At 43.6% G+C, this 26,702-nt stretch overlaps 1 protein-coding gene across 2 annotated transcripts in view; it reads left to right on the top strand.

Annotated features, from left to right (window-relative positions):
- Nucleotides 1–551: 551 nt before the first annotated feature.
- efr3a (EFR3 homolog A (S. cerevisiae)) overlaps nucleotides 552–26,702 on the top strand; it is an 81,583-nt gene continuing 55,432 nt past the window's right edge. The window contains exons 1-2 of one of the 2 annotated variants that reach the window (XM_047589832.1): nucleotides 552–655; nucleotides 884–1,004. In XM_047589832.1, coding sequence (XP_047445788.1) covers nucleotides 995–1,004 — 10 coding nt within the window. In that variant the 5' untranslated portion in view covers nucleotides 552–655; nucleotides 884–994. The other variant, XM_047589831.1, reaches the window with a different exon arrangement.

Genomic DNA, 26,702 nt, shown 5'->3' with positions numbered 1-26,702 from the left:
ACAACCTAATACTCTCAATAATGTGGGTGTTAACGAGAATTAAGTCGTTAAACTAGATTAAATTGTTCTTTATTGAGCCCAAAAGCCCGAAAGATGTTGAGTTTATTACGGTGAAAAGACGCAAATATTCACATCTTATCTTTAAGTGTTTAATTATTCATCAGTTATTTTCTTTTCTTCTGTAACTCAGCTAATAAATTCATAAAAATAACTATACATTTAACTATATATTAACTAACTTAACTATTTAAGGGGTTACACATGTGAAAACAACTCAATTATTTGGGTTAACGGAGGCCCAACAACAATATTATGGCCCGGGGCCCCTGAGAAGTTGTTTCTGTCCCTGTGGATGTGTGGACATCATGTGACCAAATAAAGTCTGACTCAGATGAGGAAGTTAAAACTAGTGGTTGTATTAAATTTAAAGACATATTTGTGTATTTCCAGGTTCTTTCAGAGCCCGTTGACGGACAGAGGACGGACGGACGCGAGTGTTTGTGTTTATGTATTTTTGGCCTGTGTATATCAGGCCCCGCCCACTCCGCCGCAGTGCGCGCACACGCACACACACACACACAGAGACTTCCGTGTTCCTTGCGACCGTAAAGCAGGAAGCTGTGTCGTAACGCGGAGCCCCTGCTGCTGTTTACAGGTATGTCCGCCAGCCCCGTACCGTGACCGTTGGTTCTGTGCTCGGTCCGGACCAGCGGCTTCTTCCTTCTTTTCGTTTTTAAATCTAATTCCTCCTGTTCCGACGGGGTCAGTGCCTCCACGGTTTCCTTTCTCCCGGGTCCCGGCGGGAACGTTTAGCCCCTTAATGAGGCTTCCCGGTGCCCCCGTCCTCCTCCTAAACGTCTAAACAGGTGACTCGGTGTTTCAGGTGAAGCGGAGCCGCGGGAGGAGACGCTTCATGGAGGCTCAGTAACTAACCAGCTCCGCCGGGGATCGGTCGGTGCTCACCGGGGGGGAACTGCGGTACATTAGCGCCAGGATGCCAGCCGGTAAGACCGGGAGTGTGTGTGTGTGTCCGTGTGTGTGTGTAAGTGTGTGTAAGTAACCGAGAATGTGTGTGTTGACATTTGTTTGAAGAAATAATCCCACACTTTATCACGTATGGTGCGTTTAATGTCACCATTTCCAGCTAATTATAACAACGACACAAAGATCGAAGTTAGTGTTGTGGTGCGTTCACGGACACTGGGTAAATTAGGGTTTCAAGGTGTCACCTGTAGTTTCATGCTAACTTGGTTGTGATTTGGAGATTAAATTAAATAGATGTTAAATATGATTAATATTCCTATTTTTTTCTATCTAGAAATAAAAAATATAAAACATATAACTAAAGTAAATAACTATATGCAGGCGTGTGTATATATGTTTACATATGTGTGTATATATTCAGTTTTATTTTATTATAATTATTATTATAATTAGATATTATTATTATTATTGTGTGGTTTATTTAATGTTTTATCTCTAGAAATAAAAACATACAATTTTTTAGAAAAAGTAAAAAGTAAATAAAAATAAACTACATGCATGTGTATATATGTTTACGTATGTATATATATATTCCCTTTATTTATTTATTACATTTTTTAAAGGAAATTCCATTAAGTAATATACTAATTTTATATAACTAAATGTTAACATTTGAAACGTGTTATTATGATTTGTTTTTGACTCAACAAAAAGTGATGTTAAAGGACAAATAATCTTAATAATGGGTATTTATCATTTATCAAGTCATTAACCCTTTATATTATTTGTTACAACACAATTTTTTAAATTTATTTATTTTTTACAAATTATTTTATTTCTTAGTAATTTAAGTAAACTTGCCAGGTTCAATAATTACTAATGAATTCACATGATGTTGACACATGCAGGGCCACATTAAACCTCTCAGGTCCTGAGGCAGAAAGTTATTGTCGGGGCGTCAGATTCATTAATTACCCAAAACACCAGAAACCAAGGAGCTAATACAGAGCTGGAGGTGTTAGTTTGTGTAAAATAAATAATTATAAATTCATTTATAATCATAATCATTTATTAAACATCAAGTGTGTCTTGATTATATCACAAATTCACTGATTTCAGCTTCTTGAATCTGAACATCAGAGCAGACGGGGGGAGGTCAGGGTGGATGGTGGGCGGGTAAAGCCCACACAAGGAAAAGATGGTGAAAAGAGAAATATTTCTCTCTGGGCTCGTGTTATTTTGTTAGTGACTTAACAAAATAACCCTTTAATAATGCTCCACTATCCAATTATGTGCGGAGGTAGTTTTTTCTTGAAGGTTTGTCTATTTTTATATTTTTTGTAGCAGGTTTAAATGTCTGTACATGCAGGTTAATGCTCTGTTATTGTGAAGTGATTTGTCCTGTTTGTCTTTTGTAGTTTGATTCTTTAAGTGTCAAGGCCTTGGTGTAGTTGGACGGTTGTACTTTTCTTTTTGGATTTTTCTTGGGTCTCGTTGAGTCTTAGTGGAATTTGTCACAAAGTTCAGACCAACATTTACGTCTGTGTCTTCGTCAGCTTCAGGAACAGACGCTGCATTTGTTTTAACGAGACGTTTTAACCAAACCACGAGCAGTTAAACGTCTTCAGATGTCCTCGTCCTCGTCTTCTTTTTGTCCCTCGCTGTCCAGATGTGTGACCTCTGTAATCTTAGACTCGCTGCGTTAGTACAATAACGACGTGAGGCTTCGGGTTGTGCACGTCCGTCCTGCTGCATCGCTTTCTATTTTGGGGAAGGTTGGACTTTGGGTGCCCTCTTCTTCCTCCTCCTCCTCCTCCTCCTCCTCCTCCTCCTCGTCCTCCTCCTCCTCGTCCTCTTCTTCCTCCTCCTCCTCCTCCTCCTCCTGCTCCTCCTCCTCGTCCTCCTGCAGCAGGTAACCAGCTGCTGTTCACCACGTCCTCCCCTAAAGACTAAAAACCCACTCGGCTGCTCAGAGAAGTGGGATGAGGAACGAGAAGCCAGAAACTCGGGTGGAGGTGGCGTCTCAGGCTGCTGATGCTGCCTGGATGCTAATGCCTGGATGCTAACGTTTAGCGGCTGCAGCCCCGCAGGCCTCGTGTCTGCTCTGTGATTACTCCCGGTGGTAAACGGCTGATTACATTAGCGCCGATTGTGACGCCTTCAACATCGATCTCTGACGGGGCTGAACTGGGCGACGGGGGCAGTTTTGCATGTATGTGTTTGGATGAGGCCGCTAAATGTTAGCACGCTAGTTTGCAAAGACTGTGTTACTCACTTTAAAGATGTTAAATCACTTTCGTCGTTGTCCAGTTGTTCTGTGTTGCTGCTAATTGGTCGATTAAGACGCGAGAACACAGGAAGTCGGACGTCAGGAGAGATGTGGCGCTTTGAGTTTTATCAATGATTGTTGGAAGCTAAACTGAGCTAAACTGGGGTTAAGCTTTTAAAAATAGTTGTTCTGACTGAATGAAACGTCCACCGGCTGCGAATGTGACGAGTGTTTGACGGGTTCGGAGGCAGAAAGTGGACGGACTGATGCAGAGCTGCTGCTATTTCTACCCTCAGCGCTCACTCCTGGGTCTGTTGTGGTCTAGAGCCGCTCATTATCCTCAGAGCGTTAACCAGCTCAATTAAGTCATTATGTGGGACAAACCTGCTCCCGCTGCTGCTGCTGCTCTTTCACTCTGAATGAAAAGGGATTTAATAAAAAAAACAAAAAAAAAAAAACATGCAGCCAGATGTTTAGAGCTTTTAAATGAGTCACGTTGTGATTTAGTTCAGCTGATTAATGGACGTCCAGCTTCTCAAACGTGTTACTACAGCTAACAGTAGCTCTACATAGCTAATAGTAGCTCTACATAGCCTCTAAGCTAATAGTAGCTCTACTTAGCTTCCCAGCTAATAGTAGCTCTACATAGCTAATAGTAGCTCTACATAGCCTCTAAGCTAATAGTAGCTCTACCCAGCTAATAGTAGCTCTACATAGCCTCCCAGCTAATAGTAGCTCTACCCAGCTAATAGTAGCTCTACCTAGCCTCATAGCTAATAGTAGCTCTACCTAGCCTCTGAGCTAATAGTAGCTCTACCTAGCCTCTGAGCTAACAGTAGCTCTACCTAGCCTCCCAGCTAATATTAGCTCTACCTAGCCTCTGAGCTAATAGTAGCTCTACCTAGCCTCTGAGCTAACAGTAGCTCTACCTAGCCTCCCAGCTAATATTAGCTCTTCCTAGCCTCCCAGCTAACAGTAGCTCTACCTAGCCTCCCAGCTATTAGTAGCTCTACCTAGCCTCCCAGTTAATAGTAGCTCTACCTAGCCTCCCAGTTAATAGTAGCTCTCCCTAGCCTCCCAGCTAATAGTAGCTCTACCTAGCCTCTCAGCTAATATTAGCTCTACCTAGCCTCTCAGCTAATAGTAGCTCCCCCTAGCCTCTCAGCTAACAGTAGCTTTACCCAGCTTCCCAGCTAATAGTAGCTCTACCTAGCCTCCCAGCTAATAGTAGCTCTACCTAGCCTCCCAGCTAACAGTAGCTCTACCTAGCCTCCCAGCTAACAGTAGCTCTACCTAGCCTCCCAGCTAACAGTAGCTCTACCTAACCTCCCAGCTAACAGTAGCTCTACCTAGCCTCCCAGTTAATAGTAGCTCTACCTAGCCTCCCAGCTAATAGTAGCTCTATCTAGCCTCCCAGCTAATAGTAGCTCTACCTAGCATCTCAGCTAATAGAAGCTCTCCGTAGCCTCCCAGTTAATAGTAGCTCTATCTAGCCTCCCAGCTAATAGTAGCTCTACCTAGCCTCCCAGCTAATAGTAGCTCTACCTAGCCTCCCAGCTAACAGTAGCTCTACCTAGCCTCCCAGCTAATAGTAGCTCTACCTAGCCTCCCAGCTAATAGTAGCTCTACCTAGCCTCCCAGCTAACAGTAGCTCTACCTAGCCTCCCAGCTAATAGTAGCTCTACCTAGCCTCCCAGCTAATAGTAGCTCTACCTAGCCTCCCAGCTACCTGTTATTTCTCGTAGTTTCAGATGTTTAAACCTGGTCTCCAGCAGGTTTCTTTCCATTTGAAAGCAGCTTGTGTGTGAATGGATCTTACGACCTGCAGCGAAGGCGTCTGCGTTAGCTCAGAACTTCAAAGTAACGTCCGGTGAGAACTCCGTCACCCAGCATGCACCTGTGCCCCCGGTGGAGCGGCAGCGTTTATGATGCAGAGGGAATCAAACCCGCGGGGCCTGGTTTCCGTTTTGATGCTTCCTCCCTGCCTGTGATTAGTTGCGCTCTGTGGACGACGGTTTGTTCTGCAAAGGAGGATTTTGGCCTAAATATAACTTCAAAGCAGGAGCGGCTCCCTCTGTTTCCTCCGCGTTTCGGCCGCGTCTTTGCAGACGGGAACGTTTAATCTTTGGTGTGCTTGTGTTTCTATCAGCGTCAGACAGGTGTCGGTGCAGATACGACGAGCGGGAGAACGGCAGCGTGTGAAATCTGCATGCAAACGATGCTGCTGCTACACAATGACAGCAGCAGAAACGAAAAAAAGGCTTTGATGTCGGAGCTGGTTGGTTCAATGATGAACTGAGAAACTTATGATCAGGCGTTTTCATGTGTCACTTCTGTTTTCAGAACTTTGCACAAATAAGATCTGAAATTTATAAAGATGCAGTTCAAAGGAAGAAGACGACTATTTTCATTTTTCCTCTTTCTCTCACCTGAGCGTTTAAATCCTTTCCCAGCTAACGGCAGCACTTCCTCCCAGATAATTATTTAGATAATCAGTTATTGCTGCAAGTCAACAAGATTCCTCCACGATAAGAGTTTAATAAACCATCTTTATCAAACCTCTTGTTCCCAGAAGCGTCGCAGTGAAAGTAGAACATATTCTTGGTGAAGCAGGAAGGACTTTTTTTTATTTTTTTATTTATTTTGTTGAGACTCGGAGCGTCGCTGTGATTTGTGTTTTCGGCTCAGACTCTAAAATTAGTGTGTGACTAGTGCGAGGCATCGTGATATCTGCTGCAGCCATCTGTGACTGCTCCACACTAACACTCTGTCATATCCCTGCGAGGACCTTTCTCAGCCCCATCCAACCTCGGACCATGTGTCGTCCTCACGCAGCCAAAAACACACATGCAGCAAATTTCTCCACATTTTCTTTTTCTTCTTCACATTGTAGCTTGTGGTTGTGCAGACCTGGAAGCACCAGCATGGTATCATAACGTGCATGTGGAGCTTTATAGGATGATAATAGAATAGAGATTGACCGATACAGATTGTTTTTTTAAGGCTGATACCAGTAGCCGGGCGATACATGCTGTGATATCTGGAGCCGATGCATCGTTTTCTTCCTCCATTTACATGATGAAAATCAATTTAACCAAAAATATAAACATTTATCGACCTTTCAGAATATTTAATGCTCTTATTATAATAATAGTGAAAGAGCAGGAGTAAAAAGCGTTTTTAGTTCCAGCTGCAGTGATGCTGCTGGTGATAGTGATACCAGTAAAATAATGCAGATATCTGCCCGATATCTCTTCACCCTACAGGGATGTGGTTTCTTTGGTTTATGGCGGCTCTAAAATAAATAACTATAAAAGATCAGATGTTGTCAGTTTGGGATCAGTTTGTGGCATCAGACAAAGATCTACTATATCTACTGAGTCTCACCCATATCGTTAGCTTAATGGCTAATAATTGCCTAAATCATATTGAACGTTGAACAAGAAAAAACACAACTTCTCGCAACCACATTATTATCATCATTATTATTGTTTTATTATTTTTATTGATATTGTACCAGTCTGTCAAAAATACACTTTTGCTCATTGAAGACGTTTGGAGTTGCATTGTGATTTAGTTCAGCTGATTAATGCAGGTTATTACAAACATTAGCTCTACCTAGCTTCCCAGCTAATAGTAGCTCTACCTAGCTTCCCAGCTAATAGTAGCTCTACCTAGCCTCACAGCTAATAGTAGCTCTACCACCTCCAGCTAATACTCTACCAGCTCAGTATAGTAGCTCTACCTAGCCTCACAGCTAATAGTAGCTCTACCTAGCTTCCCAGCTAATAGTAGCTCTACCTAGCTTCCCAGCTAATAGTAGCTCTACCTAGCCTCACAGCTAATAGTAGCTCTACCTAGCTTCCCAGCTAATAGTAGCTCTACCTAGCCTCCCAGCTAATAGTAGTTCTTCCTAGCCTCCCAGCTAACAGTAGCTCTTCCTAACCTCCCAGCTAATAGTAGCTCTCCCTAGCCTCCCAGCTAATAGTAGCTCTCCCTAGCCTCCCAGCTAATAGTAGCTCTCCCTAGCCTACCAGCTAACATTAGCTCTACCTAGCCTCCCAGCTAATAGTAGCTCTACCTAGCTTCCCAGCTAATAGTAGCTCTACCTAGCTTCCCAGCTAATAGTAGCTCTACCTAGCCTCACAGCTAATAGTAGCTCTACCTAGCTTCCCAGCTAATAGTAGCTCTACCTACCTCCAGCTAATAGTAGTCTTCCTAGCCTCCAGCTAACAGTAGCTCTTCCTAACCTCCCAGCTAATAGTAGCTCTCCCTAGCCTCCCAGCTAATAGTAGCTCTCCCTAGCCTCCCAGCTAATAGTAGCTCTCCCTAGCCTCCCAGCTAATAGTAGCTCTCCCTAGCCTCCCAGCTAACATTAGCTCTTCCTAGCCTCCCAGCTAATAGTAGCTCTACCTAGCCTCCCTTCTGCTGATGATTTCTGCTATTAGTCTAACAATATGTTTCTTACTTTTGAATAAATGTCTGTAAAACTCCTAAATTCCTCCATGTGAGTCTTCATGCACCAATCAGGATGATTAAAACACCTTCAGCCCAACACGAACCCCTAAAACATCATCATTCACATCCTCTGTCCTGTGTGTGACTGTGTGTTTTAACGTGTCCTTGAAGGGGTGGGGGGGGTGGTGGTGCTGGTGGGGGTGGTGGTGCTGGTGGTGGTGGGGGTGGGAGGTGGGGGGGTCAGTCGGTACCGATGTTTTCTTTAGCCGCTCGGACTCGACTCTGCAGAGTGATGCAGCTTCACCTGCATCACTCTGCAGAGCTGCTGCTGCTGCTGCTGCTGCTGCCGCCGCCGGCGAGAGGAAACACACTGCAAGGTCAGCGATGAGTGTCATTGTGTGAGGAAGGGGGGAGACAGAGAGAGAGGGAGAGAGGGAGAGAGAGAACGAGGGTAGAAAAACAGAGGAAAGAGAGACGGGGGAGTCGAGTCCACCTGGCAGGCCGTCTGTCCTCCACTGCGCCTCCAACAAGATGGATTCTGAGAACAACGAGTCGGGTAGGGGGTGTTTTTTAATTTGTGACTCCTCTCCTGTGTTTGTGCTCTTACCACAGCCTCACAGTACCTCCTCCCTCCTCCTCCTCCTCCTCCTCCTCCTCCTCCTCCTCCTCTGCTGTGTGAGCGTGAGACGGTGACGGAGCGATGGAGGCGAGCAGAGCCCAGGTCTGCGCCTCGGTGAATAGACGCGTGCATGGTGGCGTCGGCCATTGATGCAGCTCTCTGCCCCGAGTTCCCCCCCCCCCCCCCATCGTCCAATCAGCCGCCCCGGTTCCACTCGACTGGCGCATCCTGCTGACCAATCGGTGCAGAGCGAACAGGTCTCAGGTTGTAGTGACGAGGGAGGGACGAGCCACAGCGTGAGGTGGTTGTTGTCGTTTTGCAGAGATTTAACAATTTAAAGATTTAAACAGATTTAATTGATTTTGGCTCGAATCCTTCTGCTGCTTCCAGCTTCTTCCTCTGACAGGAGACGTGACGACCACATAATCAGCCTGGTTATGGTCATTTTTCTAGTTCAAAGAGATCTTGGTTTGAAAGATCTGACTTTGATTCCAAAAATCCCTTCATGTTTAAGAATATGCACCATTTTCAGAACTATGTGGAAATAACTGATGTTCATATTTAAACTCAGCCTCCTCATCAGTGTTTTAGGGCTGAAGACGTCTTCTAGAAACCCAGTCAGACCAGTAGTTTTTGTTCAGGCTTTATCTCTCTGGCTCTGACGTCTAGTTTCACATCTTAAATGACGCCTCTATCTGCAGCAGCGTCTGCGTAGAAACCGTATCCTCTTCACAGACGGTTCGTTTTGATTGCAAACATCAGGGACTGGATCTCCGGTCGTTTAGCCGTGAACTAACAGACTGTGTGATGATCCTCGGTGGTGCAGACGCTACAGACGCTGCCGTTCGGCCTCTGCTTCCAGGTGAATCTGAGCATGAAGGACTGTGCGTGGTTGTTTGGGTGGCTGCCGGTCGTCCTTCAGCCTCAGGCCTGCAGATGTTGGATCGGAGGCAGCGCCGACGACGCACCGGGGGTCGTCTGTTGCCTTTCACGCTCAATTTATTCCGTCCAATCCTCTGCTTCCTCGCTGCAGGACGTTCACATGCACATTTGTACTTCTGGAAGGCAAGTCTAGCAGCTCAATGTGACCACAACATCTCGTCTAATCCAAAGTTTTCATCCACAACAAGGATTGAACCAAGGAGAAGAGAGAACTGGATTTCTTTTCTCCTCCTGAATGGGTTTAAATAAAGTCTCCTGTAGCTTCCTGAAGTCTCTTCTAGAGTCGACTGGATTCAGTCCAATAAATGTTTCTTTCGGTCAGAGTTGATTTGACCTAAAACAAGCTGCAGCCTGAACCAATCGGATCATTTTAAAAACGCCTGGTTTGATCCAGATACTGACCAAAATAAATAAAAATCTTCCAGAGACACTCAGGGAGTTTATGGTGTTGGACCACCAGAATATTTCTGGATAGAGAACTTCCATCTTCATGAAACCCTGTCAGTCCAGGACCAGCATTTAGTTTGACTGTTTAAACTCTTTGTGTTACATTGTGCCACTGATCGGTACAGTTTTCTCTAAACAAGATCTCGATGATTCGTGGACGTCATGGTGGTCACAGGTGGAAGTGTGTGTTTCAGTGAAGTTAGTCTGACTGTAGCTGGAGGTCAGAGTCTGGGAGTCATTGTTGAGAAGAGAACTCAACAAAGACTGTGTAGCAGAAGCTAATGGAGATGCTAATGGCGATGCTAATGGAGATGCTAGTGGACATGCTAATGGACATGCTAATGGAGATGCTAATGGAGATGCTAATGGAGATGCTAATGGCTGCGCAGCTTTGCAGCAGTTTGTTTATGCACATAAAGACGTCTAAAACTAAACCGGGCAGATTTCTGTGCATGTTCCTTTCTAAGTGGGTGTGAGTAGCCTTTAGCCGCGGTTAGCATCGCGGCATGAAGGTACATGCTAGTAGTTGATGAAAAGATTTATCCACCAGGTCATCGATGGATTCATCAGCTGAAGACATAAGCTTGTTTATTGCAGCACTAAATCAAACCTTTAAACCTGAGTGGACACATTTAAATTGAGCTAAGTTTGGCTCCATGTTTGTTGTCCCTGTCTGTGACGTCACTATCAGCCATGAGATGGTCAGAGGAGCCTCAGCTCTACTGGATGGATGGAAACTCATGAATGTTTCTCAGGATGATGAAACTCTGATAAATAAGTTGTTAGTTGAAGGAGTAAAACTGTCACTGGTAATGAGAAGCCATCGAGTGATGATCCACAGTCTTATTTTTAGCCAATAAAACGAAACGACTGGACTTGTAAACACAAAGCTGGGCTGAGGCCAGCGCCATTATTCTGAGGCCTCATCAATATTTAAATCAGGTCTGGGCCTTTAAAAAAATAATGTGGAAGTTTCTTCTCATCCACAATAATAAATTATTGTGATGTTAATGGTGTTTGTTTTTTTATGAGAAAAAGAAACTGATTATATATATTTATTTTCACATTTCACATTCACAGATAGATGATATCCAATAAAAACATTTAAAAACACCAGTGTTTCACAGTGGTGAAGTCTTTAGACGTGTTCTCTTGCTAACAGGGTTTCATCTTAGTCTTAACAAGTCTTAAATTTAATAATCCCAATTTAAGGCTGTGAAAAGTCTTAAGTTGTAGCATAGAAGGTGTTAAATGACGTCTGTAGTGTGACTCCTCTGGCCCCGGCCTCTCATGTTTCTGTTCCTCTTTAGTGCATCACTCTCCTATATTTAGAACATAGAACGTGAGAGGGATCAGTCTAAAATAAAGCCATTGAATTTAATCCCATATAATGAAAACATTGGCCTTGATAAAGCTTTTTTTATATCATCTTATCTCGTCGGTGTCACTTCCCACGGAGCCATGAAGCTCCATGTCGTCAGATTTCCAAAGGAAGCCGGCGTAAAACGAGACGTCTGTGCTTTCCAGAACCCCGGCTTCCTGGAATCTCCGTCTCTGCTGCAGGATTAATTGATGCGCCCGTGGCCGAGGCCCTAACGTGATCACTTTAATTCAGTCTCTGGCACATCGAGGAGATTTGATTGCCGATAAAGATTCATTCGGAGGAAGTAATTGGATTTGTTCCGGCTTTAAAGAAGCAGGACTTCTTTTTTTTTTTTTCCCCCCAGAAGATTGTTTCTGACTGGAAATCTAAAGTGATCATGAAGCTCACGTGTTCCTCACCCGTTCATTATGTTAATAGAAGACGTAATCTAGTCCGAACATTTCCACAACGTAAAAACTCCTCCTGCTGTCTGATTAAACATCATAAGGTATTGATCAGGTATAGACTGAGCATGCCCAGATCCAGCTAAGCCTCCATTAACGGTCGGTGTTATTCCGTTTCCTATCGATTGTTGGACGGTTCCCGAGCGAAGACGTTTGGTTTATGATTGATGAGGCCATGAAGAATGAGCTGAAATGTGGCAGAGCAGCTGGAAACAACAAACACTTGAAGGGTTTGTTGTTTCTTATAGAAGCTCTAAGCAGTCATGCATCCATACATATTATTTCCTCTGTTTTCCTGTGATAACGAGTTCATTTCCTCTGTTTTCTCAAGATCTCGAGTTATTTATTTAGTGTCATTATCCTGAGAAAACAAAGCTTTGATTTCTGGAGATCCAGAAACTATCAAACATTAAAGCCCAAAAGAAACATCTCACCTTACTACAGGCCTGTTTCATTAGCCTATTATTGTTGTTATTACTACATTATTAGTGTTAAGAGCTTCCACGTATGACGGATCCCTTGAATAAAATATATATAGGAAATATAGGAAATTAACTCGTTATCGCAGGAAAACAGAGAAACCGATGTCTGTTCTTGCTCGACTGCTTCGGGCTTCCGTAGTTTCTGCTGAAATCCTGTTTAATAGTCAGATACATTTTGGTTGTTAATGTCTTTTGTTGGCGCCGACGCTTTGAGACAGAAAACGAGGCTCTGTTCGCGGTCAGTCATCCAGAGCAGAGCCCCAGTTTCCACTCGATCTCGTTTCCAAACTCATCACGTCGTCAGGAGCAGCCTCGGGGACTTTAGTTTAATTGACATGACTGTAACGTTTAGTTTTAGCGTTTCTCTTGTTCTGTGGTATTTCTGCTTGATCGGGTCTTCTATTATAAGAAAATAGCTTTTATTTGAAGATCGCTCCGGTAGATAACGCTTCTTTTATCGTCATAATTAGAAATAAATGTGTGAACCAGTAGAATTTATAGTTGGTTCAATAGTTTTAACAGTTAAAAACAGTCGGCTGCAAATGTCCAAGGAAAACCAACCTTTCTCTTTACGTTGTGCTTTTAATGAGCATCAAACGGTTTGGATGTAAACAAAAGCTTCATGGGTTCAGATTAAAATCCCTGGGACCTGAAGGCATCTCGCAGGGCTCCGTGTATAGCTGCATGGCTCAGCTCCATAAATAGTGTAGTATATGGTAATTACATGGTCCACTGCCTCAGTCTGCTGCTGGAAACCTGCCATCACTCCTCAGCAGCTGTGCTTCCATGATGCTCGTCCTGATGTTTATAGTCACTCGTGTCCTGCAGCGTCCTGTTTCTCTGGATCTTTGGTTCCACACACTTTCTTCCCCAGATTCAGTTTGATCCGACGCTGACCCAATTTATGTAGGTTCATGGAAAAGTTGTCGCCTGCTACAGCCAAAACTTATCAGAATATATGAGTCCTCTGGATTATGAGGCGTGTTTCAACCGCTCCAGGGCCAAAACAAACCAATCACAGCCTTTTAGCAGCCGTTTAACGAATTAGACGCATCGCTGGGACGCTTTGATTGGCCCGGGCAGATCTGTGCAGGAGAATAATCGGAAAGACTCTAGTAGTAGTGCACCCATCTAGACCAGACCAGATCTAGACCCCATCTACACCAGACCCCCCCGCCCCACAGCAATAACACTTCTTGATGGCAGCCGCCATCACCTGCAGGAACAACTCAAAAAAACACGAAGAGCAGCACAAGGTGTTGACCTGGCCTCCAAATTCACTAGATCACAAACTGATCAAGTATCTGTGGGAGGATCCACAGAGGCCCCTCCCCTCAAAGACCCCCCCACTAACAACAGGACACCCTCAGAAGACCCATGTCCATCCTAGGGAGACCTGCTCAGTATGAGGAAAGTGTTCAGTATTCTACTGCCGTAACCAAAGCCCCTGATTATACAGTACATAGCACATAGAATGAGATTGTCAGTTTTGTGTCAGTGTGTCTTTAGATAATAATAACCCAGATATTGTATTTATCAGCCCGAGCAATTCATGTATAAAAATACTGAACAAAATGCTGTTGAGAGGTGGCACTCCACGGAAAAAATGAAGTCCTTCAGGGTTTAAACAACTGTAAATCTCCATGGTCTAAAAAAATCAAGAGCACAGACGTCGGGTTTTTAAAAAGTTGCAATAACGTCACTTTTTATTAGTGAACAACACAAACAGCTTCTCATGTGAATGGTCCATATGTTTTATCCGGTTATATTCAGACCACAACAGGGTCTGGGAGGAGGAGGCTTTGGAGAAGACAGGAAGGCAACGTTGTTTGAAACGTGCCAAAAATGTTTCCGATTCATCATGAGACCATATATTAGACCATATATTAGACCATATATTGGACCCTTGCAGGCCACCGTAGTTTTAGCATTGTTTGGGAAACTTTGCAACTCTTTCCTCAGAGTCTAAAAACTCTCCATCCAGGTAACATCATGAGGGAAATGCATCAGAAAGGAAACTGGTTAAACTCGGTTTCCCATCACACTCACATAGCTGAGCTGTACTGTTGCTCATTGCTCATTGCTCATTGCTGCATTGCCGTTGCTGAGCAGATGTGTTTTTTCAGCACAAGTAAACTCAAGTGGTGTTGCATAAACAGTGTCATATGCCTGTGAGAGCTGCACATCCCTTCCTGTGGTGGCGTTTGCCAATCTGCTCGCCGCCTCGTTGAGACGCTGACGCTTTCCGTCAAACGAGGAAGTGTCCGAAAAAAGTCTCCTCTCAAATACGAAAATAAAAACGGGTGCTGAGAAAGAGGTTCTTATCCTGGAAGACCAGAGGAGTGTTTTACTGCTTTGGAGTCTGTTCAGCAGAGACGCTCAGCAGCTGGAAATAAATCTCACTTTAGTTTCACTTTGGCTCCCTCTTTATGGTTTCGTGTGACAGTATTAACACCCAGAAATGAAATGAGTCCTATACTCCAGCCATGAAAATGATACCCAGATAAATCCGTCTAAAAATAATCTGTTATCGCCCCGAAAGAATACAAGAAAAATCGGGTCCTAACAGGATTAGGATTGAGTTATTCTCTGCATGTCCTGCACTCAGCCCGGGATCAGCTTCCCTCCCGTTACTGGGAAGTTTGTTCTGCCGCAGTAAAATCCATTTAAATTAGAATTATAAATTACACGTTCAGCTTTTAAGATGCAGAAGTCAACGGAGCTGATGTTTAGACATGGAGGAGCCAGGAAGGCGTGGGGAGGTTCGCTCTCCTTCCTGCTGAAGATCACGGTCCAAACGTTGATTTTATTTTACTGGTGACTCGTCCCATTATTTCATCAGATCATCGGTTTATAGGGACGTTCGACTGTCGCTGCATTTATGTATATTCCACTAATAATGAGAATAAGACAGCTTTAGTCAGAACCTCCTGATGGACGTGGAGGTGGAGGCTGTGGAGGTGGTAACCGTGGTAACCTTTACTAATCATCTCCTAATAAATAAATAAATGAACGAATGAATGAACATCAGGTTGAGGAGTTTCCAGGAGGACGTAGAAAAATGAAAGATGAACCAAAGCTGGAATCAATGAGGACAGAGATGATGGAGACGTGGAGACATCTTCTAAGACTCTAGTGATTCAGGACATGGAGGAGGACACTCTACTCTTTCTCTTTCTCCTAGTGTTTCTTCTCCATCTTGCTTTCTTTTCAGTTTTTGCCTCCTTCTTCCCTTTGTCCTTCTTTCATCTCATTCTTGTTTTCTTTTCTTTCTTCTTCCTCGTCTTCCTCCTTCTGCTCCTTTTACTTCTCTTTAGTCTTTTTGTCTTTCCTCCTCCTCTTCCTCCATCATCATCCTCTTCTCCTGGTTGAACGTAGTTGAACGAGTCTCTTCGTTGGGAACTGAAACATCTACCGGGCCAATCAGATCGCTTGGGGGCGGGGCTTAATGTGGCGATGGACAGCAGTGTGTCTTGACTCCGTTTCTTTCTGAAAACCACTGTTTGCTGTGTGGTTTTCTTCTGGAGGACGGGTTGGGCCTCAGATCTGTTCCTGTGAATCCCCCTCAGCTTCGTTATTCAGCTCGGCTTCGTTATTAGACTGACACCTCTCAGCAGTGTGATCTCACCACAGTCAGCCGGTGAGAGGAGAGGCCTCGTGGTGTCTGGGACTGTTTCTGCCGCCTGAGATTTTCATGTGTAAAAATACCTACGAAGATCTGAGCCTAAAAGTTCAGATACCGTATAGTAGGTGATATTTCTTTATAGTTTTATAGTATAGATGCAAGTCACAGCAAAGGTTCCGGGTCATTTCTAGAAGACGTTTCATCAAAGTCTTTAGTTAGACGGAGGGGCAGAGGTTGATACATGAGTATCTCTTGTCGGTTCCACCTGAAACTCACCTCGTTAGGTTCTGTTCTCACCTGATTATTTCTCAGAAACGTTTAACAAAATGCACAAGGAAGTTTTGTCTTCTGGTTTGTTTTTTGGACGTCAGATTTATGATCCTCGACCTCTTTGAGAGGGAACTGTTGTGAGGAGGAGGATGGGAGGATGGAGAGAGTACAAACTTTATATTGGGCTCATTTTTCACCTTGTAGCCCCCAAAAACAACCTCCTCCCTCACTGTCTGCTTCCTCACTTCCATCCTTCCTTCTTCCTCCACTTCTATTTCTTCCTCTCCTTTCCACCGTTGGGGATTGGTCATTCAACTCTCAGTCCTCCCTTCTTCTTCTTCTTCTCCTTCCTCCTCCTCCTTTTTCTTATAATCGTTTTTCTGCCTCCCTTCGCTCGGTTGATTTCTCCTCCTCGCTGTGGCTGTAATTTGCTCAGAGATGGATGGGTCGACTCTGCAATCATCCCCCCTCCTCCCCGCTGCTTTTGATGGATCTCCCGGCCCGGCTGGTGGGAGTCATTCTTCGAGTCGCTCGGCGTTAGCTACCCCTCCGTGGCAGACTGATGAAGCTACCGGCCGGAGAGACGGGAGCTTCTCTTTTAATGTGTTTCTAAAAGCCCCAAATGTCTCCGGGTGGACTCTCAGGGTCCACATTATGAGCTGGGTAGGACCCCCGCTGGCCTTTAGACCAGCACGACTACCGGAGGCCGCAGAAATACCGTCACGTCAATATCTCACACTGCCGGCGGGTTTTTTGGGAAGCTGTTTTGTTTTTCCTTGTCGGTGGCATCAGGAGGTCATGAAGATTATGTTTTAAAGAACTGATTTTGTATGCGCCAGTAGACTGGATTCAGTCCAATAAAGCTCCCTGTCAAAGTTGATCTAGTGTGGAGAAGCTACCTCGTCACGAGATTCCAGTTCTTCTTCTTCTTCTTCTCGGATTTTTAGCATGTTTGACGCTAGCCAACCGCCACTAAACCAGAAGAAGAAGAAGAAGTATTGACGCTACAGGGATGTGGTTTTGGTTTATGGCCGACCTAAAACAAGCTGCTGCCTGATCCAATGCAATCACTTTAAAAAGGCCTGGATAGGCCCAGATACTGACAAAAACAAAATCAATCTTCCACAGACGGTTAGAGAGTTTACGGTGTTGGATGACCAGAATATTCTGGAGCAGAGAATCACTGGTTTCCTGGAGCCAAGGCCGTATTTATTGGACTGAATCGCTCCATAAATACGATTAGAAAACCCCTTTATGACTCCATGAAGATTAAGAAGATTGAGATCAGGTTGTGGAGCAAAAAACCTTGATCTGGGCATCGCTAACTAAAGCCGTTGTTTTATCTGCCCCTTCTTATATGGGTTGTGGGGGTGTTGTGTTGTGGGGGTGTTTTCACGGTGTTGTGGGGGTGTTGTGTTGCGGTGGGTGTTGTGTTGTGGGAGGTGTGCGTTCACCCCTCATACCATTGTAATGCTGCGTTTCCAGAGGGCTCAGGTTTCCACTCAGCCTCCCTCTTCCTCTTCCTCTTCCTCCTCTGTCGAGGAAACGTGAACCCAGGGATTTCATTAGACTCCGTTTCCATTTCCTTCCTTTGTCTACCCTACATGAATATTTAAATGAGACACACTGAGCTCCCACCGCCTCCACAGCAAATCCACTATCTACAGTTGGATCATAATTCACTTTGGACGTTGGGCGTTTATCACGAGGCAGACAGAGTGTTTTGTAGTCGCCGGTTAAATGTTTATGAGGCAGTGCCACAGGGAAGGTGAACATGCTCAAGTTGATACTATCTGATGCCCTCTAATCCATCTGAAGTTGCTCTACTCTATGAATAATGGTAAATGTCGATGAATAACCTCTGACTAAGGCTCAGAGGGAAACGAGAGAGCGCAACACGCCACAGCTCGCTAAGAAACACAAACCACGACGGAAGCGCTTTTTATTTTTAAAGTTTTATGACTTTTGCAGTTATTGCAGTTCATGAAATCCTCGTATCGTTCTTTTAAAAATACAAACCATTTGCTGCACCTCTTGGTCAGAAACCTCTCTGTGTGACTTCATTTGCTTGGAAACGCTTGCGAGACGACGCAGCGTCTTTGGTCCTCATGTGGTTTAGATCCAAAATATCACAGAAGCTCAGACCTGAAGCTGATGACAAAGAGGAAGTTAGAGGCACAGTGTTGGGAAAATACTACAAATCTCAGTTTTAGTTTGGAATAAAAAAGTTTAAAAATGGAGTCGGTACTGACTTTATCAGCCTTATAAATACAAATGGTTTCAGGAAATTAGTAGCGGGACTAGTCCATGTATCTTCACTAAAGTAAAGACTAGAGGAAGATTGTGTGTCCTGGACGTAGATAACTTCAGGTTTATTTCTGCAGACCTGGATTATCTCACACAACAGAGACAACAAGACACAAGGAGACATTTTTATTTTTTTATTTTTTTGGGCTGGAAAATAATGGGTGGGGGGAAAAAAGCAATTAGAAAAGGCAAGCTAATCTATATATATATATAATTGATAAATGAAAGCAATTTAATGCGCTTTGCATAAACCACACAATAATCAGGAGGTATTGCACCAAACCAGTCAAAGGAAAGATAAAAAGTAATGAAAATGAACTCATAAATATACAAAAAGGATAAAAATGGAAGGAAATGCGAGATGGAAACGTGGAGCAGATAATTAAGATGATGGAAAGAACAGGAGCTTTACCATGCTCCGTTATCACTTCACATATAAACCTTTAAACAACTGACTTTTTCCCATCTGACCTCTGCTTCAGTTGAGCAGCTCTTAAATAAGTTTGAAAGCACTAAATCCAAGATACGAGTTTCTAGAAAGTAAATGTCTCATAACCACGACTGGACTTCAATGAGTTTGTTGCATTTACATTGTGACTATTATTATAATATTATACTTCAATATGTGAGTTGTAAAAGTAAGTGAAGGTTCTTGAACCTCTTCAGTTGTGACATGTTGGTGGTTTCCTCTCATCAACTCATATCTACAATGTTTCTACTGGATGAAGGTCAGAACTTTGACTTGGCAAAATCATAAAACACACAAAATAATAGCAGTAAAACACAAACTTAGAATATCTCACACATGGAGGTGTAAACCTGTGTTTGTATCTGTAGCTGTGAAACCAGTGGTCAGTTAGAAAACCCTGGATCTGGTGGCTCTGTCCGGCCCAGATGGAAGGGAAACGTAACACCGGCGCTACATCAGAGGTGCTGACTCATTAACGTCGCGTCGCCCCGTCACCCAGAAAGAACCGGCCCAAACGTCCGGCCCCCGTGGCATTTAAAGCAGCTTCCTTCTGCACATTCACAAAAGGTCAAATTAATATTGAACGCGGCGTGAGAGCTCACTCAGCCCCAGCAGACGTGTCCAGCTTTAGTCCCTTAATAATATTTCTAAATTAAAATTTTGCACAACTGACGCTTTAGTTGCTGACTGTACGTTTTTTTTTTATCTCATGAGTCATTGTGTTGTCGTTGGTAGTGTGAACACACAATGAGTCCTGGGTCACATTCAAGACCGCCGACCCAAGTTAAAGCAAAAACTACCCCCCTAGAAAACAGGATGAAAACTAAGCCTGACAAATGTTCTGGGGAGAATCTTTTCCTGAATAAAGGAGATAAAGATGTCCTCCATTAGAGCAACGCTGCAGAGGATCACGCATGCTATGATGATAAATAACAGGTGTGAAAAAGACCTTGAGACGTCTTGTGTCCGGTGGTCGGATAATCCCAGCGACAGACCGCTGGTCCAGACCTGCCGGCCACAGAAAGAGAGGGAACAAAAACAGATTTTTAAGCAGCATAAATTTAGCCGTCCGTCTGGCCGGGGCCGCGGCGCAGCGACAGGGAGGCTGTAAATTTATGGGTCATCATCTGTTTTTGTGCATGTGCCCTTCAAGGTTCAAAAGCAGGACGTGGTTATGCAAGTCAATGAGTCCACCAGCCATTCAGAGCCACGGCTTTCAAAGCAGGCGAAACACGCCGCAAAGAACGCCACGAACGCCACGCGTGTGACGACATTTTAAATAACAAACGGACTCACAGCTGTGGATCAGGACCAGGAGGCGGCTACACCACAGGAAGACGTGGAAACCAGGCATCGCTGTGTTTACTGAGTCCTGACAACATCGGTCTGACTCTGGAGAATCAGACATGAGGTCTCTCACAGGTCAACATGTTCTTTCTCCATTTATGTCCAAACGGCCGAATGTGTGCGGAGCTGCAAAGTTACAGGCTCATTGTTTTCCTGCTCACTTTAAACTTCTGGAGTCTCTCCGTTAGAAACCGATTATACTCCAGCAAAGATAACGTGTAAGGAAACATGAAAACTCTCTGGATCCGTCTCACTACGCTGTTAACAAGATGTTTTTTAGTCAAATGTTGGACGGTAACGAATCTGTGTCGCTGTAAAACACTCATGAATAATTCACTTCATTATTTATGACTTGAAAACAGACTGAGACGATTAAGGAGAAGTTTAAAAGCAAAGATTAGGAACATTAATGTGGTTAAAGTGTCCAACTAAATGATGCATGTGACTCACACACAGACCAAACAGGAGCTCATGCAGGTGTCTGACCAGTTTTCAAGCTCTGTTTCACAATCATGTATTTATTTTTCTGTTAATTCTGTTAAACGCTCTCTCCATTGGCAAATGATTGCGATCAAGTGAAGATGTGTTGGACCAATCAAATCATTACCAGCGACGTAGCGATGCATCGTGACACAGTTAAAAGTCGACACAAATGATTTAAATCAGTTGGAATCAAAAATGAATCTGTCTTTTTAAACAGCTGAGGGCGTGTTCTAGTAGAGTTCAGATGGGACAGATATGCACATGCAAGCTTTATTTATTTAGTTAGTTATTTAAAGATCCATGTTTTATTTAGTTTTTAAGATAAAAATCTAACTTTAGTTGCACTTTTAAGAAGAGGACATGTGAGTTGTATTGCACAGTTTTTGCTTAACCCAGAGAAAGAAAAAGGGGCTTCTCTTTCATTTGTTAAAGAGATGTTTTCATTGGGTAGTTTGTGTTTTGAAGTTACAAGTAATTAAAGGAAAGTTTTTCCTAATTTGTCTACATTCTGTCATGAGAAAATCGTGAGTGTATCGTTACTTCCCTCTTCGTTACTGACAGTAATTCACATTTTATTTTACTATTTTTCTACTGGTTTGGTTAAAATGCTCTCCAGCCTCGAATCTGGAGCAGGAATGAGAACAGGAGTAGTTCAGGAGTCTCTCTGTTGGGAACTGATTATGTTACCTTATGTTTAGCTCGTTCATTAGAGCAGCTTCATGGAGCTACTGAAAGACTCTGCTCAGATCTTTGTCACCGTTACGTCTTTAAATCGAGACGATTCTGTTTCCTCAACATGGCCCCAGTTTTCTGACCGTCGCTCTGGGTCAGGCCTCGCTCCCATCTCGTCCAAACCGAGCTTCGTTTATTCATGCTCGGCCATCTCCAAGGACGACGGCCACACAAGGGCGTGTTAACAACGTTAACAACGCCAACGAACCGGAGCGGAACAAGGGCGCGGCGAGAATGAAGTTGTCAGGCGAGTGATGGACACGGCGTTATGGCTTTCATCTGCTTGTCAAAGAGGCCGGGGAATTAATCAGCGGGGGGGGGCTGTTCTTTAATCTTGTAGATTACGCGCCCTACAGACGCTTTAGGTGCAGATTAAAGGACGCGGCGCCGCTGGAGGTGAGATTTACTGCGGATCCTTGGGACCGGAGGCGAGATGGAAGAGGTTTACAGAAGTTCTCATGTTGTAGCTCGAGTGTCTGCAGAGCCAATCATCTTATCACCTCCTGCTCTTAACACAGGACAGAAAGTTGGACATGGACTGTTTGACCTCAGGCAGAGCTGGAGGGTCAAAGCTGGAGGCTGAGTTTGGATTCTGAACAGTTTGACTATATAAATGTGATGAGGTGTGACTTTTAAACACAGTTGGCTCCTGTCAGACGTTCTCACCATATCCGAGTCAGTTCTACAGTTTCTGACCCTAAATGTCCTAAAGTCCTGTTTGTCTGCAGCCTTTGACCTGAGTGACTCCATGGATTGTGTTTAGATGATCTGCTACCATCTCATCACATCCACATCACACTGGTTACTCATCAAGAGCTCCCACACTGGAGACAACTTCTTCTTCTTCTTCTTCTGGGATTTTAACAGCTCTGACTCCACCAACCACCGTGAAAACAGAAGAAGACATTTTGACGCTACAGGGACGTGGTTTTGGTTCATGTCAGACCTAAAATAAACAACTACAAAAGATCCGACTTGTTTGAAGCCTGATGCAGTCGTTTTAAAAAAGCCGACTTTTCAGCTGAGTTGATTTCTCCTCCACACTGTGAGTGTAGTGAGCTGAAATTAATGAATGCAAATCAACAGTTACTTTCCCTGAAATCACTGAACTTCATCACAACTTCAAGTCATTTAAATGGAAACCAGGCAGCTCGGTGTGGTTCTGTTTTCTCCTTCCCTCGTTTTCTTTACTTTTTTGGGGCTTTAATCCTTCAGGATGTTTGCACATTTCTGTTGAAATGCCTTTGACTGCTGTTGTTGTGGGATCCAGTCTCGCTCGCTTTGCTGCTGCTGCAGATTAAGACTTCTTTCATCAACAGTTTCATTTCTTTTCTGCAACACTTGGACAAGTTCTGAAAAGGCATCATGCACAGTTTTAGATTCATCCTTACAAGGTTGACCCACTTTATTTGGATATCTCCGCTTTCATCCCTTTATCCTGTTTACATAAAGTGAACATTTACAGCGAACCTTCTCTCGGTTTAATATCATTTTGACTGGTGCTTCTTACCGTTGGCGTGAAGTCAGAGGAGCTCGGAAGGTTTTGCCTCCATCTCTGAGCTGGATCACGTTTTCCTGTGAACACAGAGGCTCGTAACCCGAGACGCCGCCGTGGACAGGCCAGCTCTAGACCCGGCGGCGTCTCATCTTCTCTGTCAGAAAAGTGGGGTAATCCCAGGTGATGATAGACGTGCAGCTCCAGGCCCATTGTCTCAACTGGTTTACCTGTCACAGTGGCGAAGCGTCCGTAAAAACACAGAGCTTTTGTTGTTGCTGTGGCTGTTTGTGAATTAGGTCGAGGTGGATTTACTTTGAGAAAGAACCAGTTGTACCTTTTTGACCTGGAAGGCGGTGCAGACCACAGCTCGGAGCTAAAATATCCGCCACGGCCGGACCATGCCGTCTTTTTGCGTCAACGTGAGAAGGGGGATCCTGAGGAGGTACAGGCAGGTGCCTCGAACCGAGGCCGACGGAGCCTTCAACTACAGCCGAGCCTCAAATAGACGAGGCCGGATCTGCTCCGGTAGGTCGGAAAACATTTTAAGACGTTTGTTCTGCAGCAGGTTTGTAGCAGTCAAAGCGAGAGGCACATTATTAAATGAAGAGACGGGGAAATGGCAATGATTCTGTTGAATAAAACATTTTAATGTCAAATTTATGAACCAATTAACCGTCCTTAGATACTTAGATTGTCTTGAGGCGGCTGACAAATCGAGTTTAAGAGGCTTCGCTTTATAATAACTCCACAGTTCTTGGAGTTATCGGACAAATGTTTGGGGTCAGCAGTTGTCAAAGTAAAATGAAACATGTCCAAACCTCAAGGGTTTTGGTTTGAAATGAAGTCGGTTGTCAATGCTATTCACTCGTTTAGTGAAGGGATATTTACAGATTCATGTCGTATACGCATGGGTTTTATGCAGGTGAAGTGCTGCTGTCATGTCTGATTGTGTTGCATCAAATAATTTGTGTTGAGTGTTAAACATTATGATGGAAAATGTCTTTACTTTTAATAATATTTAATGACAACTTTTGCTTCCTTTTCAAAAAATGGACTTTACTACCAGTATTGTGTTTATTTGCTCGGACTAAGGAGGAGAATTGCTTAGATTTTGAATATATCAACATTATTATAATTTCTGTATGATTCGTTAAAGATTGTCCCATGTGGACGTGGGTAATTAAAGTAGTCCTACTAGGTTTAGCAGTATTGATGTGAAGTTTACTAAAAAATATCTGTTTCTCTCTCATCTCACCACTACCGTAACATTATTTAGGTTATTTAGGTGCATAACAGGAAACGATGCTCGCATCAAACCACAAACGTACAGTGTTTTCATCTGGTTTAGTGAAATGAAGCCAAGTCTGAGATCGCTTCTTCCTCTCCGGGATTCCTGAGAGTGATTATTAGCTATGAGGCTAGGAAGAGCTACTGGGAGTCTAGGAAGTTTGGAAGAGCTACTATTAGCTGTGATTCTATGATGATAGAAAGAGCTGCTATTAGCTGGGAGGCTATGAAAAGCTAGAGTTCATTCAGTCTAGATCATCATGTTGTTTGTGAAAATATTTGTAGCTTTTAATGTTGCGTTGCCGACACAGCATCATCACTAGTAGCTGCTACTTTTTCTTCCATATTTAAAAGACATCGGTCCACAGTTTTGGATGTTTTATTTGTCCATGTGTCAGAGGGATGAATGAAGATGAAGGTTGTCTCCGATTGAAACCAGCCTGTTGAGAAAACACGGTTGTGTTCACTCTCCAGCTTTGGTTTTCAGGGTGTGTTGGTTTCTCAGTACTTTTCCACTGTCGCTGTGTTTATTCAGGGTTTGTTCGGTGGCCGTCCAGGTCTCCTCTGTGGCAATCGATAAAAAATAAAGATTATGTTAGTACTCTGCTCAGGTGCACGGCAGTCGGCTGCATGATGAAAAAATCTCTACCCCACATGCAACTGTGATGAAAACACTTGTTAACGACGCCGGCAAGACAAAACATACAGTAGATTGAATCACTGGCCTCATATTCCAGTGGAATACGCAGCAGAAGACGAGTGTTTTCACTGGAACGTCTCTCTTGAACCCAGCCGCTGACGTCAGCGCTTACATCTTTATTAACTTCTCCTGCCGTGGTGTTACGTGACGGTGGGATGATGGATCTGATCCTGTGTAATGGCCTCCTCTCGGCCAGCTGAGTTTGTCGTGTTGGGGTGTAATTCATCAGCCCGTGCGACCACCACAATCTCCCGATCAGAGTTCCTCTCAGCTGCTGTGATTATGCAGCCTTCTCTGCAAATCTATAGCCGCACGCTTTAAATTGATGCATCGCCTCGATTGCCGTATTGGAGCCGCGGTGCTTTTACCCAGAGTGGGTTTTAATGTCTCCTGGATCTGCTTGTCGTTCATTTTGCTGCCACTGGTGCCTTCGTACGAACCAACGAGCTGACCAGTGTTACTTTTATTAAACCTTAATGTGGTCAGAGGTTTATCAGAGAAAGAGTCACAACTTTCAAAACAAAACAAGCAAATCTTTCCTTTACTGAGACTTTGGTTTGATATGTGTTGATAAATCACATCAAAAATAAATCGACTAATTGTACCAACACTCACCAGGACCTGGTAGAGACGTTCATCAGGGATCCCTGGGACAAATCCACCTACTTCATGAAGCTTCGGAAGATATTAATTAATAACACCCTCCAAAGTTACCATTAAAACATCATTTACATTGTTGCTCCAATTTAACAAATGGCAGCCCTTTAGTTTTTAGTCAACAAATCATCTTTGTGTTGTTTTTCTTTTCATCAATCCTCTTCTAATGAACACGTACTGAAAGGTCCATTTATTTTCGGACACTGTGGTATTTTAGCACCGTTGTATAATGAAGAGCAGATTCACAGCTTTGATTTGACAAATCACGCCCAAACTGGAGTTAAAACCATTTTAATTCAACTGTTACTGAGGTTTTCTATGTAATGGAGCAAATTAACACTGACCAAATAAAACAGCAAAAATACTGGAAACAAGGACAACTGGACAAAGAAGCTGCTTCAGTTCTTCATCTACTTTGTCATTGTTGTTGTTCTTTGCCGTCTTCATCTTCTTAAGGTTTTTTAAAGCACTAGGGACATAAATGACGTCACTTACGTACGTAGCCTACATCGAAATATCGTAGAAGATGAGTCGTACAAATGTTTGTATCCTCCTCCGTTAACCTTTCCTCCATGTGTTCCATGTTTATTAAACCAAAACAATAGATTCTAAAATCACGGAGATGGAGAAGCAGCTAGAAATACTAACATGCTACTACCTAGAGGACCAATCACAGCCAGGGATGAGCATTGATAAGATTTCATTGAAAACGATGCCATTATCGATTCTGCTTATCGATCCGATTCTTTATCACTTCCTCCTGTGAATCTTTGGTTTAGAAAAAGTATTCTTAATAAAGTTTCTAAACATGAGATGAAAACTTAAGAAACCAGACAGTAATTGTTCACTGGATCTTCTCTAGCTCTGCTCTGCTGAGACTTAGCCGCTCTCGTTGACCATAGAACACGTGGCTCTGTTGGTATTTAATGCCGAGCGTCGTCCACAAATGTTTCATCACGTTGGTGGTGTTGGTGTCTTTGCTTGAATTTACAGTGCTGCATAGGCTGCTGACCGTCAGGTGATGTGAACGTGCTTCAGCGTAAATATTCTTCTTCTTCTTTTGTTTCATGGCGGTTAGAAAACAACTTTTAGCATGAAGGCTAATGATATCGATGAACTGAACCAGTTGGACGATGCCCTAATCACAGCTCTTTTAGTCTTTGTCTTCCTGTTTGTCCATCTGCTCTTTGTCATCATCTTTCTTGTTGTCTTCATTTCGATCATCTTCACTGTCATTGGCGTCCTTTTTCTTCTTCTTTATGGTTTGTCTTCCCTCCTGGTCCACTTCTTTGTCTCTTT

The sequence above is a fragment of the Mugil cephalus genome, chromosome 7 (genome assembly GCF_022458985.1).
Source record: "Mugil cephalus isolate CIBA_MC_2020 chromosome 7, CIBA_Mcephalus_1.1, whole genome shotgun sequence".
In the NCBI taxonomy this organism is placed as follows: Eukaryota; Metazoa; Chordata; class Actinopteri; order Mugiliformes; family Mugilidae; genus Mugil; species Mugil cephalus.
The sequence above is the reverse complement of the archived record's forward strand: the minus strand, read 5'-3'. Positions and strand labels throughout refer to the sequence as shown.